The sequence below is a fragment of the Pipistrellus kuhlii genome, unplaced genomic scaffold (assembly GCF_014108245.1).
Source record: "Pipistrellus kuhlii isolate mPipKuh1 unplaced genomic scaffold, mPipKuh1.p scaffold_m20_p_9, whole genome shotgun sequence".
Taxonomy (NCBI): domain Eukaryota; kingdom Metazoa; phylum Chordata; class Mammalia; order Chiroptera; family Vespertilionidae; genus Pipistrellus; species Pipistrellus kuhlii.
The window spans coordinates 33,824,375-33,849,021 of NW_023425595.1; the positions used below are offsets into that span (position 1 = coordinate 33,824,375).

Here is a 24,647-nt window from a genome sequence, read left to right on the forward strand (position 1 = left end):
AAAATTAGCTCTTTGAACCTCAGAGTTACCATCTTTAAGATGAAAATAATAATGACAGTCCCAGTTTTAGCTCCCAACAGTTGAAGTGGAATATAAGTTAAATCATGTTTTGAAAGCTCTTGATTCCAGTCTGAAGATGATTTCAAGTTGGAGAATCACTGCAGGTATAAAGTGCACACCAACAGGGATTGCTTCAGTCCTTCAAATTCACAGATAGCTCCTCTACAGCTCTCTCAAGTGGATGGAATAGGGAGTTTATTAAAACACAAAACAAATCACCACCACGTTTGGAAAACACCACGTTTGAAAATCCCATTTCTACCCAAAGTAGGTAGGGTCCTTTCAGCAAAAGAACATGATTTTTTTATTATTATTTTTTTTCATTAGGAGAAATCTGAGGCATTCCAATAATGCCCCCTGGTGGAAGTTAGAAGACAACTCAAATCTACCGTTCAGTTCACATATTTGCTGATATTTGTTTGCTGTTTGCCCAGCAGAGAGATTAATTTACCAATGTATGTGTCTGTTCTCCACCTAGACTAGGAGCTTTCTGTGAAGGTTTTTTTTTTTTTTTTTTTTTTTTTTTTTTTTTTTTTTTTTTTTTTTTTTTTTGCCTCCAGAGCCCAGCATTTATGTGTGCACGCATTCATCCACCACCAGTGAGCGCCGCATTCATCCACCACCAGTGAGCGCCGTGGTGCTGGGTGCTGAGCCGGGCACCCGGGGACACAGCAGAGGAACCAGATGGTCCCTGACCTGAGACCTCTTCAGTGTAGTCGTGGAGACAAACAAGTCCGTAGCCAGTAACAACAGTTTCGTGTGCCACGTAGGAGGCGGCACAGGGGACTGCGGAAGCCGCGTTCTGTGGGCAAAACTCAGCGATCCGTTGTGAGAAAAAGAATGGCAAAAACGAGGCACGAAATAAAAACCGGGAGCCAAGTGGAGTTTGGGTTTTAGTCCAAGGTCAATGCAAAGCAACGGAACAGTTTTAAGCAGAGGAATGATGTGGTTAGATTTTTGTTCTTTAAAAATCGTTTTGATTATGGGTAGGACTGAGTGGAGGAAGCAGGCCAGAGTTAGAAAGGCCTGTTCGGAAGCTGCTGCCAAGTGCAGGTGATACATGTGTGGGAAAGAGCGGCACACAGGGAGTTTAAAATGTATGGGTCAAGTCCCATGTCTTTTCCTGGGTGAGGTGTAAATTGTTTTATTTTTTATATCTTACATTACATTACACAATCCTGCCCTTGCTCCATGTCCGCAGGGGAATAAATCTCTCCTTCCTCCTCTCCACTCCAGCTTTACTTAGTCCGCCCCACCCCCTTCAGCTTCTCTTATGACTTCGCTGCAGCCCAAGTCTGGCTGGAAGCCCTCTAGCAAGTCTCCAGTACTCCTGCTTCTCCATCTTCATTCATATTTCCTTCCCTTTGAGTTGAATTTATTCATATACCATGTTATGTCCTCTTCCCTTCGTTTACTCACAGCCTACTTGCCTTTCCAAAGTTAGCTCTCATTCTAATTCAGTTCACTTCTGTTGAACCATTTTTCCCCCAGAGGGCTTATCTGCTTGGCTTGGTTTTGGGCACCAGGGCACTGCACGGAGCCAGCCAATTCCAGCCCTTGAGAGCTCACGATTGATGGCAGAGTCCAACATACAAACAGATCATTTCCTCATGGCTCAGAGTGGGGGAAGTGCTGGGGCAGGTGGGCAAAGGGAGCTATGGCCGCACAGAGTGTGGGCACGGTTGCCCTGCTTGGTTGGTGGGTGAGGGTAGGGAGACGGGCAGGAGTGGCTTTTGGGAAGGGATGATGCTTGAGTTGAGGGTTAAAGGAGGAGCTGTTTGCAAAGTGAAGAGGTGTCAAGGAGGAGTGAGCTGCAGGCTGGGCCCCTCCCTGCCAAGTCTGTCGTGCCAGATAGAAACCCTACCTTTTGCTACGCTGGGCTGGTACCTCCATATCTAACGTACATATTCATTCTGGACCTAGACTAGCTCTTTGAAAACTGCCCATAGGGTGATCAGGAAGGTAAGGGCACCAAAAACTAGCCAGATGAGGACAGTAGCTGAATTTTGCATACTTAGCCTGAGGGGACATATTTTTGGGTGAAAGGAAATGAACTTTTGTAAACAGTGAGTTTCCAAGTGTAACCAAAGGGCAGAAGCTACCGGAAGGAGATTTCAAGAACACAAGAAAGAACTCTCTATTGGTCTTTCTTTAAAAGAGAGTAACTTGTCTTGGCAGGTTATCACTATCGAGATTCAAATATACCTGAGTGGCCAGATTACTATGACCTCTGAATGCATAATAATCTGGCCACTCAGTATATATATATGTTAGAGGCCTGGGGCATGAATTTGTGCATGGGTGGTTGGCCGGCCTGCCTGTTGGTCAAACTCCGGGTAAAGGGGACAATTTACATTATTAGCCTTTTATTATATAGGATATACACTGAATGGATATACACAGATTACTATGTGTTCAGAGATAATAATAATCTGGCCACTCAGTGTATAACCCCATTTGATGGTCATATTATAGAAAATTATGAGAGTTGGACAAGATGACCTATATGCTTCTTTCCAAGGCTGGATTTTCTCATACCACCTCCCCCATTCTCACCACCTCTCAGAGACCTTCTGCTTAAACCTTTTTGTGACCTTCATCACCTGCTGATTCAAGACCATGCTTCACAGCCTAGCTCACAGGAGCCTCCCTCTCCCACATCTCCACTCTCATCCCTGCCCAAACGAAGCAACGTCAAACCACTTACCCGTGCTCTGCACACTCGTGCTGTGCTCTGTGCTGAAGATGCCCTCCGCTCTTCGCCTCGCTTTTATCTCTGACACTTTCTCCAACACTCTGTTTCAGCACTGCAGTGGATGTTTGTCATCTCTTGTGTGCACCTTAATTTTTTTAAAAATATATTTTATTGATTTTGTACAGAGAGGAAGGGAGATAGTTAAAAACATCGATGAGAGAGAGTCATCGATCAGCTGCCTCTTGCACACCCCCTACTGGGGATATGCCTGCAACCAAGGTACATGCCCTTGACCGGAATCGAACCTGGGTCCCTTCAATCCCCAAGCCGACGCTCTTATCCATTGAGCCAAACCCGTCTCGGCCTTAATTTCTAATTGGTAAATACATTTTGTGTTTTGATGCAAGGGTAACTGCAGGGGCCTGCCTCCCACTACCATTCAGAAGGAAGTTGAGGGAGTCAAATACTTTCTATCAAGTCTCTTGTTCCAGCTAGGAGGCAGGCAGGCGACCACAGAGCAGCCAATGGAGACTTCTCTCCAGGTGTTCTGAATCCAAAGAGATGAGGAATAGTTACAGATGATTTGTCTGGTGGTGCAGGGGCAGGTAGAAAGATGTCCTGAACAGGCTGTTGCAGCAATAACATGGTGGCTGTCTCTTTTTTCCTACCCTTGATACCTATGCATGCATTTCTAGGCCAATTAATATTTACAAAATGAACTAAGTAGTACAGGAGTAAAGGTCAAAGACTAAATTTAAAGCAAATTACATACATGATTGGAACATTTAATGATCAGAACCAGAGGTAAAGAAAGGGAAATAAAGATAAATGATCCTATCTCTAAAATAAATGAGGAAGAATGGTAAATTTTATAGTAAATTTTATATAAAATGGTAAATTTTATAGTTTAAAGACACTCTTCTCCACTGGGGATGACAACAGTTCTATTATTTTAGGCTGAGTTAGCTTCCTGGTCCCTGTTTAGATGGGCTTCTGGCCAGTGGCCCTGCCCCTTACCCTCAGAGACTGTTAAACTTGTTAACTAGCACACATCCAGGAGAATTGAAAGATGAGTTGGAGACTTCAAGACACGAAGCCACTAAGAAAAGGCTGGGAGAAAATGCTGAACTTTTTGAACTTTGTGAATTTCAGCATAAAGAGGGTAAGATGACCCTGAGGCAGCAAGACGTAGGCCATGCCCTGCTGATATGTTAATGGGTTTACAAATCTTAAAGCTGGTACTGTCACTACTGCATATTTCTCATCATGTGCAGCTCTGTGCATGTGCAGAATCAATAATTTAGTGTTTTTCTTCCACAGGCAGAAACATGAATTCATTTATTCAATAAATATAAGGTGTCCCTAAAATGTACACACACTTTAACAGCTGATAACTCAATTTTCACTCCTTTTCAGGTTTAACTGATTTGAAATAATAAATGGGTGAAACCTGACTAAGCTTTGAACGAAGAAAATTTATCCTCAAGTGCCACTACACTTTTTATGGGGACACATAAGAGATAAAGTTTATGGTACAAAAACAGGGATAGTTGATGAATTGAGGGTGCACAAACACCAAACGAAATGATTCTTGATGTTTGCAATTCCATTGCTTGGTGTTATCAGCAGTGCCCAATCCAGAACAATCATTAGTTTGAAAACAGGCACTGACAAAAAAAAATTTATTTCTGTAGACTCATTTAATTTTGAAAATGAACACTGACTTTATAACCATTCAATGTGTGTACACATTTTTTGGGACACCCTGTTTTTACTGGGCACCTACTGGGCTTGGTTGTAGGCAGTATTAAAGTAGTAAAAAAGCTATACTCATGGAGACCATGGAGACAAATTAATAATTTATTTGTTCACTTGCTCATGTGCTATGAACAATATTAATTAGCACATGCTAACAACATGGACAAATGAGGTCAACTGAAGGACAGAAAGAGAAAAATAACATGGACAAAACTTTAATATTAATATTAATTTTTTTTCTGGGACTTCTGATAAACCAATCAAGAAATATTTATTGGATAATGAGCTAGAATATTTATGTAGGCTCAAAGTAGATTCTAGGATGTGTCACACATATTTTAAAAAATGTATTCAGTGTGGATACCAAACTTGATGAACTACACAGTCCTAGTATCTAAGATATAAAAATTACACAGAAATTCATGCTTATAAAAAGTTGTTTATTTCTGACAATACTTCATTTGGCTGAAACCACAAGAAATCCACAACACAAATACTTAAAGTGCAAATTCTCAGTATTTAACACCCTGGTGTGTTTTTTTTTTTGGGGTTGGGGGGAGAGCGGAAATGGAAAGATATCGACAGAAACTGTTAAAACAAGAGCATCATTTTGAACTGCTACACAGTCAGAAAAACGATTCATTTTTAACTGTACACATTTTATCTGGCATAGATGTCACAAAGAGTTTATTTTAGTCAATGATGTACACAAAGAGTTTATTTTAGCCCCAAACAAGAAGGCCTCACCATATATAGATGTGGACTCGAGAGTGGCTCTTATCAGAATTATGCTGAATCATAACGCTGAACAAAAATATACCAAATAATACCAAATTCGTTGTGACTCACTTGGACGGTAGCACTAGCAGGCTCAAAATGGCACTTGTATTAGTGACATTACATAAATACTTTCTTAGCTTTCTTGGCCAATACCTTACTGTGAATATAAAATACTAGGTCTTATGTGCAATTTCCAAATAGGAATATGCTCTGCTTTTTCCCAAAGAAACTGAGTATTTAAGGATGTATGTGCTTAATAAACATTACTTATAAATTTTAGTGGTGAGAATTAATATGTTTATTGTTTATCAAACTATTTGCTTCTTTAAAATAAAATCCCTTAATTACTATTATCACCAATTAAGCACTCTGTAACAGGTACTATATTCTAGGTGGTGTGGATACGAAAAGTAATAAATGGAGCTGATAGTCAAGAAAGATCGTAGTCAAGGAAGGCCAATAAATTAAAGAGAACTAAGTGGCCAATACCTCTAATTATATTATAAGGTTCATTGGTAACATAACTGTTCCAGGTCAGTTTCACTTGTCATCAATACTTTCAAAGCTCAGCTACTGAAGGGCAGGAAATATCCGATCTATGTTCTCTGTTTATATTTCCCACACCAGAGTCTGGGTGTATGCCCAGGCATATGCGGCAGTTGGAGGGGCTTTTGGAGGAGAAAACTGAGAGGCCACATGATAAACACGGCGCTCCAATCTTCAGTTTTGGTGATGACTGAAGGGATCATTTTTATATCAACACAGTTTTATTATGGAGAATGCAAAATCCGCTTACATTTCTGAGACAGAACATGAATTTCATGGGAGGTAGGCTGCTTCTGATTTTGCTCTCAGACCCCTTCCCCTGCACATTCTGTTTTAGGGTCATGCTGATGGGAAGATCTGAGAAGCAAACTTTAGCTCGGTCACTTTGCCCTTGGTCGATTTACCCATTCTTGTATGTTCTCTTTTTTAAGTACAGAGTCTTTAATGAATAAAGGGAAAAGATGGCTTAATGAATCTAACAGTATGATGAATATCTTAAGGTAACCAATGGTCAACACTAACTTTGTTTCCAACTAGAACTAAAGTCATGCTGTGTCCTGAGACAAGGACAGACTCTCTTTTTTCTACTTGGACTCCTTATGGTTTATGGTAAGAGGCTTTGAGACATAAATATTTAACAATAATTTCCTCAAATCTTGTGCTTTGGATACCCAAAATACAAGGAAACTGAAAATAATGACTAGAGTCATTTTGGTTAGTATGACTCTTTCCTCATCAGTTTTCTAGAGCAATCTCAGAAAACAAGTGAATTATAAAAAGTCATAATAATTTAATGTATAGTATCCAGGTAGACCACAAAAAGTTATGAAATAGCTTTAAAATTACTTCTTACAATGTCTTCTCACAATAACAAAATACTCAAAAATAAACTACCAACTTAGTTTATGAATACGTTTAAAGCATTCTGAAAGATACAGTTAAAGATTTCTTATCAGTGAGGTAACAGGGCAGTAGCATTTCACAGTAACATAATGTGGGAGGAAAGAGGGAGGTAGAGAAAAAAAGGCATAATATTAAATTTATCCAAGCAGAATCATGAACAACAGAAAAGATCTGAAAGAAATACCAATAGCAGCAGCTCATAGAACAATTTCTCCATTAAACTCCAGCTTATACCTTTATTGCATCAATTCCAGAAGCAATCTGCTTAAACAGAAGTTCTATTTCCTACATAAAGATATCCCAAAGTGTCCAATCTCTTAGAAACTCTCTGCTAAAGTTACATCCAAATAACAATACTGTAAACTTAAAACAAACCCCTCAAATACCCTATAACGCTAGAACATTCTTCAAGATGAACAAAATTGCGTTTAAGTCTCACTTGATTTGCCAGATTAAATTAAAAATATCTCAGAAAGTCTTTTTCACTGCACTCATGCATCTACTACTCAATACATTTATCTTATGAACTAAATTCTTACAGATATGGAGTGAAATTCAAAAGTTACTTTCAGTACTCTTTATGACATCTTTGTTCCAACCTGAGTTAAAAAAAAAAAAAAAAAAAGGTTTAACCTGCAAAAACCATTTTGCATGTCCTATAACATTTAAGTTTTTCTCTTAAAAATCAAAATCAAGTCAAAGGCTTCATAATGATTCCTGCCCAAGATGTTAAATCTTAAACTATTCATGTTGTCTTTTTGTTCTTTTTTCTTAAAGACCCCTATTCCCTCCTATTTTATGCTTCCTGGAGATGGAGGACAGTTTGTTATATTCCTTCCTAATTTAAGTCAGACAATAAAAGACTCAATAACTTATGACTCATTAAACTATCTCAACAGCTTTCTCCTCTCCAGAATTAAATGCTCTTATTATTTTGTTACTTTTTCTCAGAGGTCTTATTTTCCAATCTATATTTTATTCCTTTTCATTTCTGCTGTATCTCCTCCCCAGTTCCCATATGATCCTAAGAAACAGCCTCCTCTCAGAAACTGAGTCAGTAAGAGGGGTACTTTTTCTCATGTCTTAAAACATGGCCCCTTTAGTGGTCACCAATAATAGAAAACAAAGGTTCATACCTCATTCATCGTCACAACAAATAAACACAATTAAACAACTTGCCCACAGTCCATTTATCCCGGTTTTTAGGATGGTAAGTTTGCCCTTGACAAAAAGCATTTCCTGTGCTACCTTATTGACCTTTGTATTGTTTGCTTATTTCTACTGCTTATTCCCAACCTATGCTTTAATCTTGCCCTACTAATTCTTTCCTTTCCCTAGTTTTCTAGAAAATCCCAGTTTTGATCTGCACACTCAGTGGGGATGCATTCATTTCCATGATATTGTTTATAAAGAAAAAGACAAACAATACAGAGACCAAAGTTGAGACCTATTGGTCAGCACTTCTGTCTGACCTGGTTGGCTGGGACTACTGAATTTACCCTGTTAGGCAAGTGTATGCCCACTATGTCAAGTTCATGCTAACTATCACACTCAAACAGACTTGAGAATTTAGTTAGAATCAAATAATTTCCTCAATTTATGCACTTTGGGAACACTTGCAAATTTTCATTAACTTTAACTCTGGATTTTTAAATTTTTGAGTTAAGAATCCAAACGTTAATAACTTTTCACCTTAAGATGACTTAAATGTTGCATTACATTAAAGCGCTAATATAGAACTGTTCTCTCTACAACAGAATGACAATCATAACATGGCTTTAGAGATTGTAAATGGGTTATTCTATCATTTTAGCTCCACTTTGTTTTTCAGTCAATGAAAAACAGACACTGAAACCAAATATACACATTTTCCATATATATATATATATATAGCATTGTTCATACCACTTTGTATAATATAGGCCATTTCCTAAATTAATATCTGCATTCCTAAAAGTACATAAAGCAAAAAATTCTACATACTTCTTCAGTATGAAGAAGCCATTGAAGACAAACTCATTTAGAAACATGGTCCTCTACATTTAGCTAGCTGTCTATTATCTACAGTCATAAAAGATCCAGCTGTACAAAACTAAGAAAGGAATACATTAACAATAGTGGCAATACAATAATTTGAAAATTACATTTTGGTTATATAAGTTCAACCAAATATTAGCCAATAGCTACAACAAACCAAACCATGGCTTGGTAAGTATTGTACTTTAATCAGTTCAAATTTATGTCATTATTTTTAGGAAATAAATTCTTTAACAACAGTTATCTTCCATAGGCAATTTGTTTAGATGGTTACATCCAAGACCTTGTAATTGTTACTTCTTATCTATACCACATGTGTAAGTACTCTGTGAGCTACATATAACAGGATACACTTTTTAAAAGGATTACACTGAGCCTCTCCCCTGTCTCTTTAGAAAACTGCAGAATCAACCAGTGACCTTCCAATTTTTTTTCCACACTAGAAAAGATAGTTATCCTTGTGATAAGAAATTGTATAGAAGCCAGAAAGATGTTAGGATAAACTGGACGTTAGTTTGAAAATATGTAGTTTTAGTGTTTCATAATACCTAAAATCTGAATGTTTTATTTCCTAGCAAAATTGATATTACTTCATCTGATAAAGGAATAAATCTACTTATAAATATGTAATCCAAATGTTAGACTTTTAAATGAATTCAGAGCTCTTTTCTCAGTACAGATCTTTTTCTTGGCTCAAAGGCTGTGATAACTAACAATTCTAACACAAAGATGCTTTTAACTACAGTTACATGGAGTCTGCTTGTATTAATCATTTTATATACATTTGTAAGATTTTAAAGTCAGCAAACCTATTTAATATAGAGGGAATGCACCTATATAGTTTGAAAGATTTTCCTGAACTGCCTGAAAATTAATGAATTAAATTATATTCAATGCAGGAACACTGTTTCAATTCAATCCATACCCTGAGAAGGCACTGAGAAATTTGACAAGAACCAAGCTTCTGGAATATTGCCACTATTGTCTATGTTGGATAAACGTGGGATTTTACATACATACAATAAATTTACACTGCACCAGCAGCACCTGAAACGGAAGAGCTGGACTCCACCACATTTGTAACATCTGTGCTAAGCTAGGAATGCTAACTACCCTATCTATCTCAAGTGGTCTAATTTGTAAGTCAATACCTATGAAGTAACGTGATACTTTTCCACAATATTCTGAGAGTAGTGCTGTTTTCTTGCCAATTTTATGAAACAAATTTCTTAACTCGATAATTATACAACATTTATCTGCCTATTTAAAAAACAACAACACATGCTATACACAATTACAAGAATATGGAACTAAGCTTACTTAATCACACTTTAATAAGAAAACTCACTTTTGCACATTTTGTTTCTGTTCAAGGAAGAATGACAAGTTACAATAATACTTTTAACGTAATGACTTTTGTTCAAGATTATGAAACTATTTGAATCATTTTCTCCAGACTACGTCATATCAAAGTTACATAGTTTGTTTAGTCAGCCAACCAAATAGAGAAAATAAAAGGGCTAGGATACTTGGCCAGATGAGACAGAGAGGGAATGCTAACACAAGTTCGACTCCTGAAGCTCCTGGCTGCCCTGTGCCATGTGACAGCGCAGGGTAATGATGTACGAATGTCCACTACACAGAACGCCAGATCAGCCCATTTTTGCTGGGCTCCAGAAAATTCTCTATCAAAGCGTCAATGAGTTTCTTCAGTTCCTCTTCTAGTAAGGCAGTGTCACTGAGGAAAAAAACGAAGAGTTTGAATTTCATGAACTTCACAGCCTTAACATTTTAATTGTTATAACAATTTAAGAAGGCATATGCCTGATGGAATGATTAAACAATTGGTAAAGAAAAGAGAAATTTACTCATTTAAACTAAAACAAGACCAAGGGGGGTGGAGCGGGAATCACACCCAAGAAATATCAAACTGAGGTTAAACTGCATTAAGAGGAGACCCTTGGGACATGGGACATGGATGAGTTATAATATACCTCCTAGGGGAGGCAACTTAACGGCTTAGAACACCAAGACTGAGTATTAAGAGAAATAACTTCCTGAAACACTCTGAAGAATAACCTGTACAAACACTATGGGAAGCTGTCTTTCCGGCAGCAGAAGGAGGTGTTACTATGAGAATGAGATGTCTGAAAACTAAATGTACATTTATAAGTATATCCCGCAAAGTCATCACCTGAAGAGCTGTTCCCAGAAAAGCCTCTTGTAAACTGCCTTCAGTTATTTTACCCACTACTCAACAAACCAGTTTTTGTTATTTTAATAATCATCCTTCATTTTTATACACCTTTTTAAAAAATATATTTTATTGATTTCAGAGAGAAGGGAGAGAGAAACAGAAACATTAACAATGAGAGAGAATCATTGATCAGCTGCCTCCTGCATGCCCTACCCTGGGGACTGAGGCCATAAGTCAGGTACGTGCCCTGATCAGGAATCGAACTGTGACCTCCTGGTTCATGGGTCAACACACAACCACTCACTGAGCCTCACCGGCAGGGACATCCTTCATTTTTATAAAAATGTAGCATTACTCAATTTGGTTTACTTTAAACTCTGCTCTCTCCACCACCACTCCACACCCTCACCACTAAAGGAAACACAAAGATTTAGGGAAATACTAAATAATGTACCTTGGAGTCAGTTCCAAAAAAATCTTCCCCAAAATATATTGATCTATGTCAACACTATAGAAGGTACTACTTTTAATAAGTTTAAATAGCCTTCGAATATGTTTATTAAAGTTATTTATTCACACACTCTTAAAAGGAAATAAATTGGGCAGGTTAAATAAAATCATATTAGATTCAACAAATGAATATTTGGCAATAAACAAATTATTTGTTGATTTTTTAAATATTTACTATTAAAGCTCAGAGAGCCTATCTAGGAATATAAATTCACCAAAATTTAAAAATTCAATTCCCAAATGGTATTGCTGCTTTGGAAAATTGTCCAGAAGATTCTCAAAAGATTAAATATATAATTACCATATGACCCAGCAATTCTACATACCTACATACCCAAGAGAAATGAAAACCTATGCTCACATAAAAACCTGTATGCAAGCATTTGTAGCATCATTATTCATATTAGTCTAAACATCTATCATCTGATAAATAGGTTAAAAAATGTGATCCAGCCAAAACTGGTTTGGCTCAATGTGGACTCAAGGGTCCTGGGTTCGATTCCAGTCAAGGGCATGTACCTGGGTTGCGGGCACATCCCCAGTGGGGAGTGTGAAGGAAGCAGCTGATCGATGTTTCTAACTTTCTATCCCTCTCCCTTCCTCTCTGTAAAAAAATCAATAAAATATATATTTTTAAAAATGTGATCCATACAATGAAATATTATTGAACCATGAAGACAAACAAAAAGAAAGTACTGATTCATGTTACAACATAGATTATGCTTAAAAACATTATGCTAAAAAAAAAAAAAACACAAAAAAAAAACACCCCACCACAATGATATATAACCTCAAAAAACAAAAACAAAAACACATTATGCTGCCTGACCGATATTGCTCAGTGACTGAGCATTGACCTATGAACCAGGAGGTCACTGTTTGATTCCTAGTCAGGGCACAAGCTAGGTTTGAGGGCTCAATCCCCAGTGTGGGGCATGCAGGAGGCAGCCGATCAATGATTCTTTCCCATCATTGATGTTTCTGTCTCTATCTCCCTCTCCCTTCCTCTCTGAAATGATAAAAAAACACCACCACCCAAAACTTAAAACCATCATGCTAAGTAAAAGATGCCAGCCACAAAGAACCACATATTGTATAATTCCATGTCTATGAAATGTTCAGAATAGGTAGCAAATCCCTAATGGGAAGTAGTAGATTGGTGGTTGCCGAGGGCTGGCGGACAGGGGAATGGGAAGCGACTGCTAATGGGTGTGGGGCTTCCCTCTGAGGTGATGAAAATGGCCTAAAATTTATTGTAGTGATGTTGGCACAACTCTGGATACACAACTACTGAATGATATACTTTAGTGGGCAAACTCTTTGATATGTGAATTACATCTCGATAAAGCTTTTACAAATATATTTAAAAAGTCAATTCTCACCTCTGGTCAGGTGATGCGCACATCTCAGCATAATACTTTATCTTTGGTTCTGTCCCACTGGTCCGAAGCGTAGCAACACAACCATTTTGAAAAGTGAATGTGATCATCTGGCTGTTTTTACTCACAGGCAACACCTATGCACAATTGTAACAACAGCTTAATTGCACTTGCTTTGTGGGTATAGAGTTTCAGGTTAGCAAGATGGAAAAGTTCTGGAGATCTACACAACAATGTGAGAGTAGTTAACAATGCTGAACTGTATGGCTTAAAAATGGCTAAGTTGATAAAGTTTATGTTTTAATTGTTTACCACAATTAAAAATGAAAAATTTTAAAGAATTTTAAAATACAAAAAATATTACATACATAATTTACAAATATACCACTTGCTGAACATTTATAATAGTCATTGGGTTATACACCTTTCCTTCCATACATGGTCTCTGGACCCCAACAATAATCCCGCAAAGCAAGCATTACTGCCAACTTATGGGCAAGCCTCAGGGTAAACGACCGCTCAAGGTCACCAGCTAAGAGCAAGAAGGTGAAGCCAGGTCTACCTGTATCAAAGTCCAAACTGCCTCTACATTTGCAAAGTTTATTAATTCACCAAAGCAGAGTGCACATATCCTGGAGGACAGGCAAAACAATTCACTGGGGTTCAAAAATTAATATTTTTAATATTTTTACTTCAAAATTAAAAAAGCAAAAAGAACCAAAGCTTTATTGACAGTAAATATACAGGTTAACACGGTTCCTCTTCCTACACCACAGACTGGTCTGTGAAGGCATCTTAAAGGAGCTATGGGGGTTGACAGTGGGACCGCTGCTTTAAAGGGAGTCAAGAGGAAAAAAAGCAAAAGACAAGGACTACGATAAGCATAGCAACAATAGAAAAATAAAAAGAGGCAAAAAAAAAAATTGGTTAAGTAATTTACAAAGACACAAAAATAGATACACACAGATGTGCATATGCACCCAATGCCAATGACTGGGGACCAATATTTGTGGCTGAATGTATACACACAGAGAGAATATGGGTAGGAGAAGAAGCTACAGGTTTTCCCAAATATATCAGGCCCCCAGGATCTTGAGTCAACATCACAACACTATAAATGAAAACTTAGGCTAACAACAACAACAGTAACTAAAGATGATCAGCAAATATTTGTTGGGCACCTACCATGTAGGCAGGACATTGAGAGGCATAAAGGGACATCAGCAATGGATCTGCCACATACAACACGGCTAACATAAAGCAGAGAGTGATGAATGACAAGAGGAAGGCACAATATGCAATGAAACCTCAGGAGAAAGATATCTGCTTATGGGAGAGGGAGGGGACTATGAGGAGGTGACATTTGCCTTAAGTCTTGAATATGGCTAAGGTGTGGACCTGAACAATAGGAAGAAAAGGTAGAAGGAAGAACTAGCTTCAGCAAAAATAGATACATTTTTTAAAGAAGAATATATGCAAGGAACTATAAGTTGTTCTATTTGGCTGGAGGTATATGGAATAAAGTTGAAAAGAGGAGATTACAACTAGAAAGATGGGTAGCTTTGAAATTATAGGCTTTTGGACTTCATTTTCAACATTATTTATTTAGCATCATCACACAGTCTCCCTCTTCCTCCCTCCCTTTCTCTCTGCCTTTCTCCTTCTTGTTCTCACTTCTCCAGGCCAGAGGGCAGCCTACACTTGGGGATTGATAAGACAGGATCGGAGTCAGAGAGCCAGTTAGTGGACTTAGAACAGCTCTGCGGCAAAGCAATGGATCCTAGTTTCAGGAAACTAACTGGCTTGAACTTCCTCTCTTTTGTCCTAGTATGTAGTTAAAAACTGTTTTGTGTGTGTGTGTGTGTGTGTGTGTGTGTGTGTGTGTGTAAAGGTACTTACTGATTTCTTATTAGGCTGGCTGCTGTCATATCCAGTGGTAACGTCTCGAGTATGCAATATAGCAAATGTCCCACAAAATTTTGGATATTCTTTTGGAGAATCAAAATTGCGAAGCCTTTCAAATATACGTTTGATGGTATTTGGATCATAACACAAGAAATATGAAGTTTTTGAAATATGATAACCATACCTGCACACAAAGATTTAAAGTGTTAAAATCAGCTTTCAGGTAACTCTTTAGAAAAGTATATATTAAAGATAACCTAATCATAGTATTATGTAGAAAGTGGCAGCCCTTAGCTCAGACAATTTTAGTCCTTTTAAAAAAGGATTGACTATTTCTCGAAAACAAGTTTAGCTGGAAGTAAGACAAAGAAAAATTTAGCACGTGCAATTCATAATAGTAGGACTTACTTTTCATAAACCTTAACCAGTTGCTGTTTCAATGTTAAATTCATGGTTTCCAGGTAAGTTGCCATCTCAGCAACAACAGCGGCTGCACTCACCCCATCTTTATCCAAAACTGAAGTTCCACATAGAAAACCTGAGAATTAAAAAAAAAAAAAATCTTTAAATTAAGCCTGAAATAAGTTCATTGATTTTACATTTCTTCAGGAGGACCAATGAACTTAAATCCTAGTTCATTGATATGGAAGTTATTTAGGGGATCTTCAAGGGTCTTTTTTTTTTTTTTTTTTTTTTTTTTTTTTTTTTTTTTCTGATGAGAAATATACCTACACATTTCTGAATGCTCTTTGGTTTTTACCACAACTCAGAATACAAAACTAGAAGACAAAAATTCCTCTCTATCCAATCACTACATTAAAAAAAAGATACCCTCATTCAAATGTCAAAGGTTTTAATATTTACTACATACCAATAGACTCTTCAAATGCAAAAAGGACTTCTTTCCCACTTTCCAGGAGGTCTTTTATCCTACTTCCAATCCATTTAAAACCTGGTAATGTTTCCTGAAATGCAGAGGAGGCCACTCTTGTTATGTGACGCTCTCATAACACATATTAGAGAAAAGCAGGTCTGAAATGCACTGTGTAACACTCACAGAGATCCTCTGTTAGGGCTTTTGGCCCATAACGATGTACATGGTGGTAAACATGAAGTCATAAAGTGCCCGGACACATGCACTGCCCCAACTGGTGACCTACTATTTATCAAAATAGGTGATTTACACCAAATATAATCTGATATTTACAAGTGGTGACACAGTCACAAAGTAACGTATTATGACCACCTATTATTAACAAGTGCTTTTCATCACTCTTTTTAAGGCTCACAAAAACCCTGTTGCTGAAATAGGCTCAGAAGTTGAGTAAATTTGCCCAACATTATGCTGCCTATAAGAGATGGAGGCAGGATTCGATTGCAGTGCTTCTCAGAAACTGTCCTGTGAGCTGTATGATAAGCACTAGAGGAAGAGTACTTATGAGGTTGTGATTTATTCCCTTGGAGTTATAGAAGGCCATAAAGCTTTTTAAGAATGCACCTTCAATATTATCACAACATATGCCTGAACCAAGTGTTCTTTACCATAACACCAAGTCCTTCTTTGGTAATTAGATTTGAGGACTTTTCCTCTGATGAGCTATTGTTCCCTTCATAGACATGAACTGTTTTAGAGTCAACAGAAAGAGCATGTGATACACAGCGACTCGAGAGCTCAGTATCACCAACTTAAGATTCCTCCTTCACCTCTCTTCCGCCTCCCTGGAAAATACCGTAGCGTAATGTAAAAGCCAAAATCATCTGTCCCCCCTATTCCCAACAACAAAAACAAGGAAGTGCATTTATGATATTGGTCTTTAGAATCATTTTCCCCCCTCTTTTGTGCTCATTATGCATTTTTCTTGCCATAAATGATAAAAATGTTAACATTACTTGTAATTGAGAATCTTAGGCTTACATAAAATTTCACTTTCTTCTATTTTGCTATTTGTATTTTAGAAAGCCTGAGTTTAAAAGCTCTAATTTATTAAATACAATTTTCTTTTGACCTGTAGCTCGACTGTGGCTCAAGAAAGATGCACAAAGGGGACATTTTCACTGATACTGGGCAAAGATGGCAGAGGAAGAGCAACTTCATTGACCTTAGCCCCAGGAGCAGTCAGCTCAGTCAGGTTAACTGCCTGAGGTTCACAAAGGTTCGTGATCTGTGTTGGGAGAGTGGCATCATTCTTTTTTGGATGTAGAATCTCTGGGTCTTAATTTGCAATTTCGAAGACTACTTAAGTTTCTTAAGACTGAACTTGAAGAGCCTACATAAGTGGTTCCGGACACCTACAATTTTTTGGAATGAAGTTTGTGTTATTGATGAAGTCAGGAGCCAGATTTTTCTCCATATGGAAACCAGATATTACTGTATGGAACAATAAGCATTAATGCAATTTTTAAAGAACAACTAATCTGTGTTTCAGAAATTCACACACTAGGTGAATTTGGCTCAACAGTCTAAGCTATCAGAAAGATTTAATGTTAACAAAATTAGAGAAGAAGTGGGAATCATAAATGAAATTGATAAGTCAGTTTTTGTGGGGAGATGGCTTTAATGTATAGAAACAGGTTTAGAAAAGAGGCACACAGGTATTATCTATTCTTACTTCAAAGTGAAATCCTTCTTTAAGTGCAATTGCCTTCAAAATTTTGGAAGAGACTGTGGTGGCTAACATATAAATGTTCTTCACATCAGCATTTCCTGATTTACTTTTCTTCCAGCAATCAAACATCCACCACCCAAACAGAGCTGCCAACTCGTTTCCTGAGAAAACTTTCCAGTGACCACTGCAGAGAGAAAAAAACTCATCAGGAACTTTATAACTTCTCATTAAAGCTTCTCGACCCCCAAGACCTACAAATCACCAATTCAAACACTATGGAATGGACTCTTTGAGAAAACATTTACGATTACTTTTCTAACTGACCAGGGGTGAGCTTAGAGTAGAAATGGTAGCAATGTCTTTTGGAAAATTGTTACTTTTAATATCCTATTTAATTGGAAGAAAGTTAATATAATGTCCTTTCTACATCAAGACAGTTGTCACAACATTATATCAAAAATACATAGCAACTCAAAGGACCAAGATTAGGAAATGATCACATTGATAAGCAATCTGTCGTGATATTATGCCATTTTAAAGTTTAATATTTTAAACAATAATTAAGGATAGGGGAAAATGCTCACAGTATGATATTAAATAGAAAATAATCTACATAAATATGCATGGTGGGGTAAAAGTAGGTTTACAGTTGTTCGTATGGAAAATAATACAATCATTAATAAATAATACAAGAATAACCTGTTTTTCGTACTTTCAACTATAAATCTGCTTTTGGCCCATCCTATACAGTATGGTCACAATTTTGTAAAATCAAATATATCTTAAATATTTGAGTAGAAAAAAATGCAGAAAGAAAATATGAAAATATCAACCTAGGTGGTTATTTCTAGATCATGGGCTTACAGGAGATGTATTTTCTTATTTTAAAAATTATTTCCAACAAGACTATTTGACTAAAATAAAATAAAAATTTCATCAAAATTTAAGCTTTTAATCAAATAACAGGTTCTACTGACTTTTCCTGAAGCTCTGCCACTGCCAGTCGGTCTGCGTCAGGGTCTGTGGCAACCACTACCCGGGCATTTTCTTTCTCTGCCAGTCTCAAAGAGAGTTCCTATAAGTGACCAAAAAGGCTGGATTGTATTAAAGACATTCAACTCAATGTTAATATCCCTAAATGTAGGCACTATGCCAATGATAGGAATTTTAGAAGGAATACAGTTCAGCTAAATTTAAAATAAGCCTGGAAGTAGGGATATCTACCATAGGGATCTCAAACAAAACAGAATATATGGCTCCCATATAATTTAAAAGATGTAAACTAAAGTGGTTTCTGCTTTTGAAAATAATCTTTGAATTGTCAATGAGTTCTATTTGATTAAGTTTAATACACTAATAATAATTTAAAAATAAAAGAAAGATACCAGCACGGATTCCCCCTCTTCAGGATTTGGACATTTAACAGTAGAAAAGTCTGGGTCAGGATCTTTTTGTTCTGGCACTGGAATCGGAGGCTTAAAACCAAACACTTGAAAAGCCTTCTGCACATAGTCATGTCCAACCCCATGAAAAGATGAATGTACAAATTTCAAGGTGGTCTTTGAGTTTAATTCCCTGTAAAGAAAAGTCATCAATCAATCTAAAGCTCATTACTTGGATCTGGATGTGTTGAGTTAGTATAGCGCTGGGGTGTTGATCTGTGAGTGCCTTGGGTGGGGCCTCAATGAGGCTGGTTGACCTATTTGGAAATGTCTTTTGTGTGAAGTGTATCACTGGGCATGTGGAGGTATTATTGATATGAGAAAATGCTAAGTAACTGATTTACTATCTGAAAAGGGATTTACTATCGGGGAAAGGGAGGGAGGAAGAGACTGAACATAAATTGTGCACCTATGGATGAGGACAATGGGGGATGGGGAGGGGGTAGAGGGTGGGGTGGGAACCTGGTGGAGGGGGGAAGAAATGAGGAACCTTTGTAATAATATGAACAATAAAGATTGATTTTAAAAAAATAAATAAATAAAGCTCATTACTTGGGATATAATTAAAACAAGCTATACAGATAGCTAAAATCTGTTTTGTAGAATAGGGAAAATCTACTCAGCAAGCCAGGATGCTTTCTAGCAATGTGTTAGCTATTTATAAAATAGTTATGGACATAGACAAGGAAAAATAAATTTTTAGAGAAAATTCCCTAATCTTATACAGAGAGAATACATATATTTAGCTAAACTTTTTAAATGACTTTACTGAGAGTTAATTAACATACAATGCTTCCATTTAATGTGTACAATTCAATGGCTTTCACTATATTCAGTTTTTCAACCATTATCATAATCAATTTTAGAACATTCTCATTACGCTCAAAAGAATCTGTATACCCCATAGCTGCCATATTCTAACCCTCCCATTCCTCCCAGCCATAGGTAACCACTAATGTATTTTCTGTCTGTTTCTGTCTCAATAGATTGAGATTTGCCTACTCTGGACATTTCATATACATGGAATCATACAATACTTGATCCTTGGTGACTGGCTTCTTTCACTTAGGATAATGTTTTCAAGGTATATCTATGCTGCATTTTGCATCAGTATTTCATTTCCTTTTATTGTTGAATAATATTTCATTGTTTGGATATATATCATATTTTATTTGTCTCTTCATCAGTTGATGGATATTTAGGTTATTTTCATTTTACTAGTAAGAACATACTGTTTAGCTATAATTTTAAATATAATAAGCAGCCAACACATTTTTATAGGTATTTATTTCCCTTATTTGTTAATCCTATAGTCCCACTTGGGTACCTGTGAAAACAGATCTTTTTCAGGTCTTCCATATATTTACTACAAATGTCCTGCAGAGGGTCTTTCTTCAGTGGGCTGGTGTCCACTAAATTATCATTCCAGGAACCATTCCAGGGTTCCACACATTCTTCTATACATTTCAGAATTTCCTTGTCATGAGGAGATGTGATCTGAGCACCTGTTTCCCAATAAACCTAGATAACAGATAAATACTCTTATAGTACTTGAAATATTGGCCAGATATTTTCTTAGCTAGAGATAGTTGACTTTATAAAGCACACCAAATTAATCAAGTATAAAATGTCAACATGGGACTAGATTAATAAATACCAAAATACATTGATGGTATATTGAGGTCAAAAAGTTTCTGAATCACAGAAGTAGGTTTCAAACCCAAACCATACTCTTAACTGCTATTCTATACTGACTATATAAAGTTATTTGCACATATGAAGAAAGATTATATGTAGAAGAACATTCATTGTAGCACTGCTTATAAGTAGATCAGAAACAAATGAAATATTCACCAATAGAGGACCAGTCAAATAAATTAGGATTCATCTATATAGATTTTTAAAGACCAATGAGGCAGATCAATCTATCTCTCTATCTATCTATCTATCTATCTATCTATCTATCTATCAATCAATCATCAATGGCTCGATACAGAGAATTATCTCTAAGACTGTTTGTTTCATACTGTTGTGTGAAAAAAGTAAGGGAACGACAAATGCATATATGATTACACATACATAGACTATCTCTGGAAGGAAACTATTGTAAAATTGGAAACAGTATTTGCTTCTGAAAGGGGTACTGGCGAAAGGGTTAGGAGTGATAATATTTATTATTTAACTTTTTAGGCTGTTTAATGTCTGTATTTTTTACCTTGTACTTATATTTTAAGAAAAAGAAATTTTTGAGGGTTTACTATGTGACAAATGTGTTCAACAACAATGAATATCAAAACAGACTAAATACTTCCACCCACATAATAATAAGTTTATTATACTGGGAATGGTGGGGTGTGTGTGTGTGTGTGTCAAACAACCATGTCAACAAACAGATAATTTATTATAAAGAAAGCAGGGCCCTGGCTGGTTTGTCTTAATGGATAGAGCATCGGCCTTTGGACTTAAGGGTCCCAGGTTTGATTCTGGTCAAGGGCACACGCCTCGGTTGTGGGAGGCAGCCGATCAATGATCTCTCTCTCCCTCTCACTTCCTCTCTGAAATCAATTAAAAAAAGAACAAAAAAGAAAAAGCAGATAATGAGAGATAGTGATAAGTTCTGTGAAGGAAATAAACAAGATAGATCAGGTCACTGAGGGAAGCTATGTGAGATAAGGTGACCTTGGAAGGTCTACAAGGAAGAAACATCTGGACAGGATGCTGAAGGATGAAAACAAGCCAGTCTGCGACATTTGGAGAAGAGCAATCCAAGTAGAGGAAAACAACAATTACAAAGCCCCAGAGGCACGAAAGGACTGGGTAAGCTGGAGGTACAGGAGGAACAGAGAAGAGATAGTGTGGCTGGAAAGCAGTGAGCACAGGAGAGGAATGAATGAAACGAGGTTGAAGAGGTAGGCAGAGACAGAGTCCTGTAAACCCCAAGGTAAGGAGTTTGGATTTTATTTGAAGAATGAGAAGCCACTGAAAATGTTCAGGAAGAAAGTAACATGACATGTTTATATTTAAACAATCATCTGGCCACTTGTGAGCTGCAGGGGAGAACAATGGAAGGAGGGAAGAGACCAGCTTGGATGCTGTAGTTCAGACAGAAGACAAGAATGCTTTGGAATGGTGGATGTAGAAGATATGGACCGAAGTAAACATATTCAACATATACTGTAGATGTAGACTGTGTAGAACCTGTTACTGGATTAAATGTTAGCAGTGAAGGAGTAGTGTTATCAATTTTCAGAGATGGGAAGACTGAGAGGAACACAGTTAGGTGTGTATGTGGCAGGTTGTGGGGAAATCAAGAGCTCTGTTCTGGAGACACCGTGGTAAATTTGAGATGTCTGCTTGACATCCCAGTGGATATCAAATAGGTAGCTTGATATGGGAGTCGGATACTCAGAGAAGATCTGGGTTATTAGCTCTCTTGACAGCTGACCTTTCTTTTCCTCCTTGCAACTCTCTCATTCCTTTTGTTTTTGTGACACCAAAATTTTCTGGCCTTTCTCCTACCTCCAGCAATTCTTAAAGATGATATTCTGTACAGATCCCCTCTGGTCCTGCTTTTCTGCCATATATTGTCTCTGGGGTGCTCATCCCGGAGACAATATATGGCTGAACATTTAAGGTAAAGAACTTCCAAAACACTTAAATACTCTAATATGTATGGTGACCCCCAAATCCACATCTTCAGTTCAGATTTCTCCCCTGAGCAACAGATCTTTATATCTAACTGCATATAGGACGTTGCTTGCTACCTGGCTGACCGAATATCACAAACTTAATATATCCAAAACGGAATTAATCTTGCTTCAGTGACCGGTAGTACTACCCACTTAGCTGGGTAGTATTAGTATTAAATTTTATTTTCCCCAGGGTACCTCAAGACCTTCCACACAAGAAGAAAAGCAAGTATAAGATCATGGAGTCATCACCCTGAAGCCCCAAACACTGGCTCCATATTGTGCTGTGTGTTTTCTGTTTGTCCCTCCAGGGCCACTCTTCGCCCTTCTCCACCCTACTTCCTGTCCCAGAGGCTGACACATCGAGTGGACCCTGTGGCCAATGGGGAGCCCTGGTAGAAGGTCAGAGGGAGAGGACAGTGATGTCCAAGTACTATTACTCTGGCTCTCTTCCTGAAAACTCCAATTCATTTAGATACAATATGATCATATTTCTGAAATGGAAGACAGGATGGGTTCAGAACAGAATGGGGAAACTGAGGACAGTAAGATGGAGGTAATGAGACCGATGAGACTTTTGTTATAATAGTACATGTTGAGAAGTAGCAAGGGCCAATAGGGATAGACATTCTTTGAGGGTTGGCCTCGATGTTTTTATCTCCCTGTCCCCAATGTTTAGTTCTGCTCCCCAGTGTAGAAAATAAACCCATCATGTAATATTTAAATAAGAAAGGAGATATGTAAATAAGCAAATATGAGCCCGAGGTATACCTTGTATCCGTTATCTTCTTTGCGGTTGTGAGATGCTGTAATCATCACACCTGCAACTGCTTTGAGCTTCTGGACTGCATATGGCTGGAAAAAAAACAGCAACAGCATAATTTCCTGGCAACTCATACACGTGACATTAGAATACCTTTGACTAAATAACAGGAAAAGACATCGAGATATAAATAGCCTAAAACCTCCACCATCATTGGGTGGGGCCCATTTCTAAAAGGTCAACAATAATCACCTGTTAGGCTGAATGGCTTTCCCCCCTAGTCTCATTTAACTTAGTCCTATATATGTATGTATGTGTGTGTGTGTGTGTGTGTGTGTGTATATTTTTTTATTTTATTTTGTTCATTTAACAAATATTTAATGAGCATCTACTATATGCCAGATACTCCACTAGACTCTGGAGATAGGAGTGATGAATATAACCATAAAATGTTAGAACTGGAAGTAAATTTAGAAATCACCTAACCCAAAATAATTTTACACTGAGGTTTATCCAACATTATACAATCATAAAGGAGAAGATTCAAGGGTAGAATATAGATCTCTTGCCTTTCAATTTGAAAATCTGGGGCGGGGGAAATGGAAATCTGTATATATACTTTGTAGGCTCTATATTAGGGGTGTCGAACTCAATCAGAGAAGGGGCCAAAATCTATTAATAAAATCCAGCCTAAATCGCGGGCCGAATGGTTTACTGAACAGTCATAAACTGTCATTGTGATGGAAACGCAGCGGAGTGCAGTGATGACAGCGCGGTGCGGGCCACATTGTAAGGCCTGGCGGGACGAATTTGGCCCGCGGGCCTTGTGTTTGACACATGTGCTCTATATCATATAAAGGTCAACTCACCATCTATGTTATCAATGTTAATTCCTAGCAGTTGGGTTTCGCTTTTTTTTTTTTATTTATTTTTTTTTTTTTAGGATGTTCCTCTACTCCACCGTTACATCCAACTTCTTTCCTCCTGGCCATGAAGGAATGGACACATGGTCCAGTACTGACCACAGTAACTTATCCCTTGATTTAATTCAGAAACTGGTTTACAATGCAAGCCTCTCTGCTGAAGGTAGACAAGGAGGACTGCCTTTTAACTCAAGGTTATGCTGATGAAGGCTGTGAATCTGGGACTGATAAACATACCAGCTGAGCAAATCCACCTTCAGTGAGAGAGGAAGACCACACTGGGATTGAGAGAGTTGGGACTGGCAACCCAGTGACAGAATCCTATAAAAATGTTCTAAATTTCTGGATCCTTCATGGTTTCTGTAAATCATTAACACTAATTATTTAACAACTCCTTCAATTCTTTGAGCCACTCAGTATATTTCCAGTAAATCACTAGTTACCTTTTATAGAA

The 24,647-nt window shown here is 37.4% G+C and overlaps 1 protein-coding gene across 3 annotated transcripts in view; it reads right to left on the reverse strand.

Moving 5' to 3' along the window:
- Positions 1-4,932: 4,932 nt before the first annotated feature.
- PGM2L1 (phosphoglucomutase 2 like 1) overlaps positions 4,933-24,647 on the reverse strand; it is a 37,861-nt gene continuing 18,146 nt past the window's right edge. Inside the window, exons 5-15 of one of the 3 annotated variants that reach the window (XR_004986121.2) lie at positions 23,279-23,362; positions 20,146-20,339; positions 18,762-18,951; positions 18,354-18,451; positions 17,380-17,560; positions 15,642-15,735; positions 15,179-15,308; positions 14,765-14,954; positions 12,869-13,002; positions 10,128-10,517; positions 4,933-7,341 (exon numbers count right to left, since the gene is read on the reverse strand). Coding sequence is in view for 2 of the 3 variants with exons in the window: in XM_036426813.2 (XP_036282706.1) it covers positions 10,415-10,517; positions 12,869-13,002; positions 14,765-14,954; positions 15,179-15,308; positions 15,642-15,735; positions 17,380-17,560; positions 18,354-18,451; positions 18,762-18,951; positions 20,146-20,339; positions 23,279-23,362 (1,398 nt within the window). In the remaining variant the exon portion in view is untranslated. Of the gene's footprint in view, positions 10,518-12,868; positions 13,089-14,764; positions 14,955-15,178; positions 15,309-15,641; positions 15,736-17,379; positions 17,561-18,353; positions 18,452-18,761; positions 18,952-20,145; positions 20,340-23,278; positions 23,363-24,647 lie in introns of those variants that run through there. The other 2 variants (XM_036426813.2, XM_036426814.2) reach the window with 2 other exon arrangements.